The 12,732-nt window shown below is 31.2% G+C and overlaps 1 protein-coding gene across 3 annotated transcripts in view; it reads left to right on the forward strand.

Moving 5' to 3' along the window:
• The window catches only part of LOC145303854 (uncharacterized), a 156,702-nt gene that overhangs the window by 66,332 nt on the left and 77,638 nt on the right, over nt 1–12,732 (forward strand). For all 3 annotated transcript variants that reach the window (XM_080145507.1, XM_080145508.1, XM_080145509.1), the window contains 2 exons: nt 1,330–1,371; nt 10,119–10,184. In XM_080145507.1, the coding sequence (XP_080001633.1) occupies nt 1,330–1,371; nt 10,119–10,184 (108 nt within the window). The remainder of the gene's footprint in view (nt 1–1,329; nt 1,372–10,118; nt 10,185–12,732) is intronic.

A 12,732-nucleotide genomic window follows, 5' to 3' on the forward strand; every position in this document is an offset into this window, starting at 1 on the left:
TATAAAGAGATAATACAATGGACAATTAATTGATGTACATCCCCAATGATGATAAAGAAAATTTTACCTTATTTATATAATTATTAATGGTTAGAAAGTTTAAACACTATTAGTTTGGAACCAACCAATCACAATTCAATATAAGTATAAAAGATAACATCGTTTATAAAACTTTGGGTACCAGTGTTATTTACAGTCCAATGTTCCCTTCCTCCCTGAAAATAGATATGCATAATTATTCAGTGTATAAATATAACATACAAGATAATATAAAGCAAAGGAAATGTTTTTTTTTACTGGTGACTTCCAACCAGTGCAGTGGGTTTATAAAACTTTGGGTACATGTGTCATATACAGTCCAATGTCCCCACCCTCCTTGAAAATATATGCATAAATATTCAGTGTATAAATCTTACATACAAGATGATATAAAGCAAAAGAAATATTTTTTATGGGGCTAATACGATTTATAGGCAAGTGAACACTGAACAACACATAACCCCCCCCCCCCCCTCCATTTCAAACCTTTATTTAATTAAAGGAAGTGCGTGTTTTATAATCATTAGAATTATTTAGTTAATTTCATATTTTTTGATAGAGAGGGGACATTAAAATGTAAATTAAATATAAATATAAAAAAGTTTTTTTGTTGAATACTAAATTGGAGACTTTTTCCACAAATAACTTTAATTAAGAAAGAGTAATTTTGTTAATCAAAATTGGGGTGTGCATCAATTTAATGTACATCGTCATATCCGTAGTTATACGTCTGTGGCCAATTAGCTTTTTGCAATGAAAACTATATTTCTAAACTATTCTAAAAATGGTGGTATAGATGCTCTATTGAATGTATAAGGTAAATACCCAAGAAGTCCACATTATCAATAGCCAAATTATTTCCGATACAATATTTTTTGGTGGTACACTATTATAGGATATATTTATAGTACATTTATTTTAGAATAATAGCTACTCTACAATAAAGGTCTATAAATGACTACGGTAGTGTTAGTTAGATTTATTGTATATTTTATATCAAAGAATGGTCTGGTCTTTTTAAAACAGTACAATAAGGTAGAGAGAGAGGGGATAATGAGCTATTTATTACATAAGTCTCCAAAGTTTTAAATTAACATTTTCTTATTCGTTGGTTTAAAAACTTTCGGGACTTAAGTTATTTTTTATTAAGTTGTGTGTTCAAACATTTCAACCACTAATTTTAATATAAAAATTTTTGTGTGTCATCATTTCCAATTTATATTGAAACCAGTTGATTAGTTATTTGAAAGTGTTCATTACATTATTGAAATTGTTTTTTTTTAATTTCAGTAGTCCTGCAGGATCCGGAGACAGACGGACGGGAAGCTCAAGGTAAGAGCTTTAATTATAGAGTAGCTAGGCTGGTTTCATGAATAAATATGGTATAACTGTTACTAAAAATCACGTCCAACTTTTTTATGGGAAGGGGAGATAAAAGCCATATTCATGTGTGACGTCATAAAAATATGTCTATTATCCATCTCTTTGTTAGAGGTTTCCTTTCCAACTTCTCCTCTATCCCTCATTTTTAGACATATTTTTATGACGTCACACATGACACTTTCCGGATCTCCAGCAAGGACGTCTAAGCTTTTATTTTTCTTATTGTGAGGTGGATAAAAATCCATATTTTAAATAGAAAATTAAAGACTTTGAATCATTGCATGATAAATTTTTGGTAGGACAGCTAAAAGTGTCATGTGTGACGTTATAAAAAAAAGAGATTATCCATCTCTTTTTTAGGGTTTCTTTTCCCACTTCTTCTCTCAGTCTTCCTTTTAGACATATTTTCATGACGTCACACATGGCACTTTTCCCTGTCCCATTTTTGTGAGTTTCAGTGGTCTTGGGCGGTCTTTTATCTATCTATCTTTTTTGTTTATCTCCTTCTACACTTTTGTATGTAACACTTTTATATCTAAAACTAAACACGCCTTTCTTAGATTGAAAATATTGAGGAAAAGAATAATTTATCTTTACTTGTCCTTTCTGTCTTTCTTTTTGTCGAGCTTTTAATAGCGTTGCTCCTTTATAACAAAGTCAGAGAGTTAGGGGACATTGGCCTGTTTATTACACTAGTCCCAATTTTTTTTTAATCTGTAGACTTTTCAAATTTGGGTACTTTTATTGAATTAATAATAGGTTGCTTCATTATGTTGAGTGTTTAAACGTTTCAACCACTAATTGCAATCTACAGAAGGGGTAACTTGGCGTATTTTCATATGGGATGTACATCAATTTATCAATGTCATATCCCTTAAGATCCCTGAATGTAAGGAGATCATATGGTCAAACAATAATGGATACTCTTACAAACATTTATCAGGGGAATATTCAAGGAAAATAGAATATATGCAGGGATCTAAAGGGATAAGACAATGGCCGATATATTGTTATACATCCCCAATGATGATACACAAGATTACCCCTTCTGTAGATTTATAAGGATGTAAATTAGTAAAATAAGCTACCTTATATCTATAGTAATTTATAGGGAGGGGAAATTGAGCTGTTTAGGTTTTAGGTTGGTTAATTAAGTTGAGTTTCCAAACGGTTCAACCACTAATTGTAATCTACAGTAGGGGTAATTTTGACACCATGGAATCTGTCCCGATTTTGTATAACTTTTGCGGAACATGTTCCAGTTACGTCATATTTTTCTTTCCCGAAAAAGGGAAGGGGGGAAGAAAATCTCTTTAAAAGAGATGGGGAAAACCCCCTTTTCTCCCATCTCTTTTTTCTTCCCCCCTTCCCTTTTTTTTCTTTCCCCCTTCCCTTTTTCGGGAAAGAAAAATATGACGTAACTGGAACATGTTCCGCAAAAGTTATACAAAATCGGGACAGATTCCATGGTGTCGTAATTTTGTGTTTCATCATTGGGGATGTCTATCAATTTATTAGCCATTGTCTTATCTCTTTACATCCCTGAAATTATAGGGAGTAAATATCAAGAGGAAAAGTAACTTTTATTTATTTATTGTGTCTCATATATATATTATATTTGTTTTTACTTCATTTATCAATATACTACTAACATCTGGCCTCTAGCCTTAATTTGTTTGGAAAAAGAGGGGAAAGGGGGTAATTTCTCTTGGGAGGTTAGGACCCTCCCCCCCCAAAAAAAAAGATATAAACCTTCTCAGGACCTGTAAAGGAGAACCATATATGTTCAGCGGTTAGCGAGATCCTTTGGTACAAACAGGCAAACATGATGTTACTTTATTATAAGGATTTGTCAAATGATTTTCGAAATCATAAACAGTTCTGTAGATCAAAATCCTTATACTAAAGTAACAGGATGTTTGTCTGTTTGTTTGTCTGTGTGTCTGTACCGAAGGATCTTGCTAACCGCTGAACCGATCTGATTCTCCTTGACAGGGTAGCTTCTCATATGTCCCGGGAAGGTTTATAACTATTTTCTTGGGGGATGAGACACCCAAAAACAAATTAATTAAATTACCCAAAACTTTTAAAGCCTTTTATTGTCTGTAGCTAAAGGTCTCGCTAACTGCTGAACCGTTATGGTTCTTATTTACAGCTTATAGGGCCAGGAAAGGTTTTTTCGCCCCTAGGAAAGGTGACTCCACCCTAGAATTAAAATTAAAGTGGATGGAGAACTTCTCCCATGCCCTTAAGTGCCCCTAAAGGCCTCTAGGGGCGTATCCGCTAGTGTAAGAATAATATAATGAATGTACAATGTATACATTTATTAATTAAGCTTGCCTTGTCTTACTCTAAATAGGAAGTGAAACATACTACACCACTGGTTTCTATAGCCATATAACACCATAGTTTTACAATAGAATTCCAGTTAAAGTCACCCTGTAGTTGTGATGTTATTATTTATACAGAAGGACTTTGGGAAGCACGATGTGTCTTCTCTAATAATGGCAGGGGTTTGGGAGTAGGTCATTTGAAGGTAGATAAACAGCTTTCTACGAATCGTGAAATGAAAAAGTAAAGATTAAGGTTGGGCTAACAAAACTGGTATTAATATATGATTTGAAATTAATTAATCGTAGAAAATTGTCAATATTTCGATGATATACATGACTTTTTACATGGCTTAAAACCAGTTATAATCCAGCAAATATTGATTGGTTTCGAATAGTACATATTTTGTAATGAAGTTTAAAACCTTCCTTTTACTCTATTGATAGATTTGATCGAAGATATATTGGCCCCTAAATCCATGCAAATAATGAAAAAAATGTAACACATTGGGATCGAGGCCTTATCTGTATGTGTTACTTGCCTTTGATAGAGATTAGCATTTACAACAAAAAAACATGTTTCATCTATAAGTAAAATTTGAGAAAAACAGAGTCATTTTTTGCATATCTTTTGTAAAGTTGTGTGTAAGATTGTAGTCAAATGCGCTTATTAAGTCAAACTGTTCTTCCGTTTGACCATTGACCATGTTGTTAATTAACAACAGTTTGACTTAATAAGCGCATTTGACTAAACGCTAACACAAAACTTTATTGAAATATGAGAAAAAACTGACCCCCTTTGTAATATACAATTTTTTTTTTTTATATGTATCTGTGCATATGAAGGAACCATATTCTTTTGCAGGGAGAAAGGGGACATTGGGCTTTTTTTTACACTAGTCCCTAAAGTTTTATAATAACGTTTTTAACATCTTTTGAGACTTTGAATTTTGATTGGTTGGCTCATAATGGTCTTATCCCTTTAGATCCCTGAGGAAACATATTCTTTTGACCTTGAGAATAGTGGGAATAATCTCGAGATATGTACCATTGGTACATATCTTATTCTTTTACAGAGTAAGCCATAAAAAAAAGTTACATGAACAAATTTGAAACTTTACTTCAAAATAATTATATTACATTTTGTATTTTATAGATATATTATTGAAACATGAAAAAGAATAATCTCAATCTATTTACATATCTTATACTTTTACATAAGCTTTATTAGAAAAAAAACTACAGTTATCAAATTTAAATTTTAAGTATTGAAAACATAATTTAGAACTTACAAATATGAGATTTTCGGTCAAGAAATTGCCCCTTAAAAAAATTTACAATTTATTTTTTAAACTTAAATTCATAGTTTTGGTTTGAATTACCCCCAAGTGCCAATAAAAGCCTCAGGGGGCTTATAGGCTATTCAAAGATATAAAATGAAGTTTTTTTTCCATTTGAAAAAGGGAACTACATACATATTTATTATTCATCCAGTAATCTGTATTATATGTATGTAGTGTATGTAGTGTATGCAATCAGGGAGGGGGGGGGACATTGGCCTGTTTATTACACTAGTCCCCAAAGTTTTATATTGTAAGTTTTTTTATTCGTTGACTTAACTACTTTAGAAACTTTTATTGAATTTAGTTTGGTTTGTTAATTAAGTTGAGTGTCAAAACATTTCAACCACAAATTTTTATCCACTGAAGGGGTAATTTTTATCTCATTATCGGATTTATACATCAATTTATTGGCCACTGTCTTATCCCTTTAGATCCCTGTATGTATGTAGTGTATGCAATGCATGGATTCTATAACAAGGGAATACAATTCTCTTTAAAAACATCCAATACTACAACTTTTTTCACTAAGAGGAAATTTTTTTGCGTAATTTGTAAAGTTGGGTGTTGGGTTGTAGTCAAATGCTCTAAATAAGTCAAAGTGGTCTTAATTATGAACATGTTTGGTTAAATTTAAGAACAGTTTGACTAAATAGGCGCATTTGACCAATTTTTAGCACACAAATTTATATAAAATACGCGAAAATTTGACCCTCTTTATCAGCAATTATCATAATTTTTCAAGCTTTTCTATTTAGGGTGTTTGTATTTTTCTAAAGCTGCAGCTTACTATAAGCATTGTTGCTAATTTGATATTTTGTGCAGAAATGATGGCCAACCATTCAGCATTTCTCTGTAATAAATAATGCATGATCTGATAGTAGAATACACATTGTTTTTTTTTTCTTCTGTCTATCACTATAATATAATATATGTAGAAAAAAAAGTAGATTACTAATAAATACAGAAAATGCTGCAAAATCGATACCTATTTAATTATAACCTCTTAAAGTATAATTTAACATTAAGTATTAAGATACCTATATTTGACCCTGTAACTAATATGAAATTTAGTGCATAATAAGCCAATTTTTCCATTTTCCAAATTTGTTGCTAAAAGGTAATTTCTAAATATTTATTAGGTTTGTCTAACTATGTAAAGCAAATAATTATATCTGTCTGTTCCACATAAAGTTTTTTTATATATTTAATTATGTATTTTCTTAGTTTTCCATGAATTAGAAAGATATTACAAAAATGATTACTTGGGCTTATAAAGTTACTGTTTCATTATGTCAGGTCGAAAGTTTTGAAGGTATTTTTGACAGAGTTATGGCCATATACATGATCGAACATATAAACAAGAATGACAACATCCATAAGTAGCGAAGCTAAAAAATTAAGAATGGGTAATAGGTATCTGAAAAAAATAACTTTATTGCAGTTTCATAAAAAAAAACATTAAACTAAAAAATCACGCAACCTTGTACGATTTATAACGTGAAAATCTAGGAATCGATCTAGCACCTCAGCAAATTAGCAAATCTTAATGATCTTTGTAGGGATGTAAATTGTGAACTTATTTAATCCCTAAAAATATTAGCCGTATATCTCAGATAGGAGTAAAGAAAATCATGAAAACCTAAAAATCTAGGAAACTAATAAGCAAATCTCAATGAAAACTTAATAAAGGTATGCAGAATATGAAAGTATTCAATCCCTGACAATTTCAGCCGCCTATGTTGAATAGGAGTTGAGAAAATCATGAAAACTTAAAAATGTAGGAATCGATCTAGCACCTCAACCAACTGACGAATCTTAATGAAAAATAGAGAAATTATGAAGACTGTTAGCATATTTAATCTTTAAAAATTTTAGCTCTCTATCTTTTATAGGAGCCGAGAAAATCACGTTTCCCCCTTTCTGTCTCAGACGGACATACGGACGGACCAACATTTCGAATTATATTGTAGCTTCGCTACTAAAAACTATCAGACTTCAGATGATACATTATATTTTTATATAATGCACTTATGACTAGAAGTTTATGTAGATGATAATTACTGCACAGTTATTAACAAATACCCTAATGGCATTCAGATCTTTCAATTTCAAAATGCACAAGTTTTCATTTCAAACTAATCTTGTTAAGTTGAGTGTTTAAACGTTTCAACCACTAATGTTTAAATATAATGAAGGGTTAATTTTGTGTATAATCATTGGGAATGTAAATCAATATATCGGCCATTGTCTTATCCCTTTAGATCCCTGGATAATACCAATGCCGTTCTTGTTTCTTACAAATATTCTTTTTTGATATCGATCATTTTTTTATAAGAGAGAGAGAGGGGCCAATAAACTGGTTATTATTCTAGTCCTCAAAGTTTTATGATAAAGTTTTCTTATTTATATGTTTAACATCTGTGGGGACTTTTTGATGAATTTTTATTGGTTGGTTAATTTTAATCTACAGAGGGGATACGTTTGTGTATCATCATTGAGAATGTAAATCAATTTATCGGCCATTATCTTATCCCTTTAGATCCCTGACCAATGCTTGTCGTTTTTTATATCTATCATTGATAGAACATGGGTTTTATATTAATCTAAGATGGTCTTACAATGTAGTAATAATAATATACATTTCGAAAATAACCAATATAAAATAATACAGCGAGAGAAAGGTGACAATAGGCCCCAAAGTCTTATAATAACAATTTCTTATTCGTTGGCTTAACAAACTTGGGGACTTTAACTGAATTTTGATTGGTTGTTTTTTCTAGGTTTAGTGTCCAAATGTTTCAACTCCTAATTGTAATATGTAGAAGGGGTTTATTTTGTGTATCATAATTAGGGATGCACTTCTAATTATCATTTCACGTTATTTGAGCAACACCAATCGATTATTTATAATATTTTTGGTGCAATACTTTATCATACATCATTTTTGCCGTCAGATAACCTTTTTTCCAGTATTGCTTCGAAACCTATTAATATATTTAATACTAGCGGATTCGCCCCTAGCCTCTAGGGGCTTTTCCCCAAGAGGTTTGATCAAACCAATTTTTCGTGTTTTAGATTTAAAAGAAATTTTTTTTTAAATTTGGGGGGGGGATTTTTTTGGGGGGGTTGGGGGTGTCCCACCCCCCCAAGAAAGTAGTTATAAACCTTTCCAGGACCTATGAGAAGCTACCCTGTAAAGGAGAACCCGATCGGTTCAGCAGTTAGCGAGATCCTTTGCTACAAACAAACAGACAGACAAACAAACATCGTTCTACTTTGTATTAAAGATTAATATAGATATAACAGTTTCTAAGCAACACTGAAAAATCATGCATCGTATTGTATTAAATCTAGTTTTCTACGTATATTAAAATGTAAAACCTGTTTTGTTAGCCCTTGCTTTCGGCATCTCTAAAGGATCTAAATGGATGCAATGGCCGATAAATTAATGGTTATCCCCAACGATGATACACAAAATTAACCCTACTAAAGATTACAATTTTTGATTTAAACGCTTGGACACTGAACTCAATAAACCAACAAATCATAATAAGAAAAATTCATTATAAAACTTTGGGACTAGTGTAACAAACAGTCCAAAGTTCTCTTCCTCCCTGCAAAAAAAAGGCATAAATCTTTAAAATTTATGTGGGTAATTAGCAATAACCAATATTCAGGGAATTATGGATTTAATCCAGTGAGAGTGGGGACTATGAGCTGTTAATTACACTAGTCCTCAAAGTTTTTTTAATAACGTTTTCTTATTCGTTTGCTGAGCAACTTTGGTGACTATAGTGAAGTTTGATTGGTTGGTTAATTAAGTTGAGTGTTAAAACGTTTTAACTACAAATTTTAATCTAACGAAGGGGTAATTATGTGTATCTTAATTGGATATTTACATAGATTTATCAGCCATTGCCTTATTCCTTTAGATCCCTAGATAGAATCTACAAGCCTTTTTTTTAGCTAATATTTACATTAATTTAATACAAAAGACTTTTTGGGGAGAATCTAATTTCGAGTATGGCTTTGAAACCAATTAATATTTGCTGGATTAGAACCGTATCTTAGCTATACTGAATAATCATGTATCGTATCGTATTAAAGCCAGTTTTCTACGAGTATTATAATAAGAATCATAATATAAATGACTGATTTGTTAGCCTGGGCCTCCGCTAACAAACCTGAATTAATCTAATACTTTTTAATTTAATATCCACGGAAAGCTGTCTTTAATATACGATACATTCCTGAAAATTTTGCATGTTTTTGAAGCTTATGTTGAATTGATTGTGAAAATTGTTTTTGACAGTATAATGGAATTAATTAAAAACTATTTGAATGGTTTATTATATATTTGTTTTTAATTGATTATTATGTTTTTGAACTAGGGGCCACTAGGGGCACTCGAAAGAATGGGAGAGGGAGAAGGATTTGACCCTCCACATGAAATTTTAATTTTAAAAATCTGCTTTATAATTTTGGTCATTTGTCCATCCATGATTTTTGTGCTTCGATACTTGCAAATGTTGCCATCCTTATTTTGTTGTTTGTTGATTCTATTTATTTTTCTAATTGATTCTTCATCGATATACAGAGGTGGGTTCTTAAAAAGTCGCTGAATCGGATATGGTAGCCAGATAATAAAATTTCACTTTTGTACAAATTTATCTACAAAATTATAGAAGAGTTATTGATATAAGATTGAAGGACTGTAATTTACACATCCAAGAAATTTTTCATATAATTTTGGAAGATTTTTTTACAAAAACAAATTTAAAAATCTGGCTACCATAGCCAATTTAGAAATACTATTTTTTCAAGAATCCACCTCAGTTATTTTTAATTTGTCTAAAACAGACTTTTCTTATTCATCTCTCTGTCTCAATTACTTTTAGATTTTCAACTCTTTTTTTCAACAGTATATTAATATTCTTCTATATATCTCTATCTTTCCATCTAACTTCATATCTATCTATCTTTTACCTATCTATGTATTTATTAATAATATTCATTATTTTAGATCAACCGCATCGAACGTGGCAATTGAGACGTCATTCTGTGGAGGAAAGCCCATACCAACGCTTAGGTAACGTTTTTGGAAAAGCTTTATAAGAGTCTGTATGTTGAACATGTAAATTATTGACGGATTGGAACCAGTTCTAACCTACACTGTAAAATCATGTATCTTATTGTGTAATGGACAATTTTCTACGAACAAGAAAATAAATATTATAATATTTATACCAGTTTTGTTAGCACTGGCCTTCGGCTCCTCGAAATGGGAATTAATCTTACAATTCTTGATGTTACTATCCGCGGAAAGGTGTCTACAATTCAATGCAATTAATAATCTTCAATTGCATTTCCTAAAACACTTGAAAATAACTAAAATTAATTTTAGAACATTGTATTTGGCAAAAAAAATGAGAAAATTAAATTAACATAAAAAAACATATGGGATAAATATTAAATTTTTGTTTACTGTCCTCTCCCTGTATCCCTGGATAACAAAAATAAATGAGTACTGACAATGCACCAAAAGAAAGGTGTGAATTCACCTTCGCATAATTTCAAGTATGGGGTGGGTAGGACATATGGGACTATAAATTGAACCGCACCCAAAATAACCACGTTGGCTCAAAACTTTGGTTACTTATGGTTATTGGTTAGTTACTAATTATTATAGTAAAAACTTTTCAACCTAAGATTCTAAACTACAGAAGAGGTAATCTTGTTCATCAGCATTGGGGATATATGTATATCAAATTATAGTCCATTGTTTAATCCCTTAAGGTATTGGATAACATCCCATCCGGCACTCAATAGTGTTTTATAATCGTTTAAAACTGAAATTTTTTGTTATATTGTAAAAATACCGCAAGTATTCCTATATGTGTTGACAACAATGCACAGTATTATTTTTGGTATTTACCAGGAGTATTAAGGGATAAGACAAAATATTCAATTATTAAAAACAAAATACCCCTAGTATTCCTATATGTGTTGACAACAATGCACAGTATTATTATTGGTATTTATCAGGAGTATTAAGGGATAAGACATTGGACAATATATACCCAATAATTACACACAGAAATACTCCTTCTATAGAATAAATTATTTAATTAATTGGTTAAAATTTTTTGAATGTCCTGGTATCTATATTTAGTAGTTTTAATTCGACACCCAGGCCTATACCTACGCAGAGAAGAAGGGGACAATGGGCTGTTTATTACACTAGTCCCCAAACTTTTATAATAACGTTTCTAATTAGTTGACTTAACAATTTTTTTGGACTTTTATTATAGTTTAGTGTTTGAGTGTCATTTCAGGCACTAATTGTAACCTACATAAGGGGTTTATTTTGTGTATCATCATTGTGGATGCACATCAATTTATCCGCCATTGTCTTATCCCTTTAGATCCCGGACACCTAGGTCTATTCCTAAGGGACAGACAGGCAAATAGAGGTCTCTATAGTTACATTAACCTATATTAGATGGTAAATAGAGATCTCTATGTTGTTACATTAAACTATACTAGCGGTTACGCACCTAGCATCCACGTGTATGTATCTCAAAGGGCAAAGAGGGGCTAGAAAATTAGCTTATAACAATCTCAAAACTTAAATTTTAATAATAGAATAGTCTAAGAATATCACATGACATATGTAAAGCTTACCCTAAATAGAGAAATTAATTGGTTCAAAAAGGATGTTTAGCATTAATTTGTGTTTCTTGTTTCTTGCTTTTAAAAAAAAAATAAATATGGTATAATTAAAAAACAGTCAAAAAAATCAAATTTAGTCACAATTTTTTCATTTAGTAAAGTACAGAACTTTAAAGTTATATATTTTGTTATTTACTTAAAGACCTGAGGTGGATTCTTTAAAAAAATTGCCCCACTAATCGCTTAGTGGGGCTAAATTGTTTTCGTGAAAAACTCTCCAAAATCACATAAAAAAAAATTTAAAAATTAAAATCTAATTATGTTAATAACCCTTCTATGATTGTGTTTAATTTTTGTAGATTTTTAATGTGATTTTGGTGGATTTTTCACGAAAACAATTTTGCCCCACTAAGCGATTAGTGGGGCAAATTTTTTTTTAAGAATCCACCTCTGAATTGATTGATAAGACTAGTGGTAATTATGAGATATAACAGTTAATTTAGAAATAATTTTACATATTAAAAAGACGTTAGCTGTCTATTTTATTTTACTTTGATAGCTTTATATCCTTATACTAAAGTAACAGGATGTTTGTCTGTGTGTCTGTACCGAAGGATCTCGCTAACCGCTGAACCGATCGGGTTCTCCTTTACAGGGTAGCTCAGGACCCGGGAAGGTTTATAACTATTTTCTTGGGGGGTGGGACACCCCAAACCCCCCTAAAAAATGAAAAATTCACCCCCCCCCCCCCCAAAAAAAAAAAAATTAATTTTTTATCTAAAATTAAAAATGAGGGGGGGCCACCCCCCCCCAAAAAAATTATTAAATTCGACTTTCTCCTCCTCAAGTGCCCCTAGAGGCCTCTAGGGGCGTAGCCGCTAGTACTACATAGTGAAGTAAAAAAAAAGATCATAGATTAAGATAAATCATATTAATCATGTTATGTAACTTATATCGTATACTTA

Source organism: Acartia tonsa, chromosome 13 (genome assembly GCF_053477335.1).
Source record: "Acartia tonsa isolate MP-2025a chromosome 13, ASM5347733v1, whole genome shotgun sequence".
Classification (NCBI taxonomy): Eukaryota; Metazoa; Arthropoda; class Copepoda; order Calanoida; family Acartiidae; genus Acartia; species Acartia tonsa.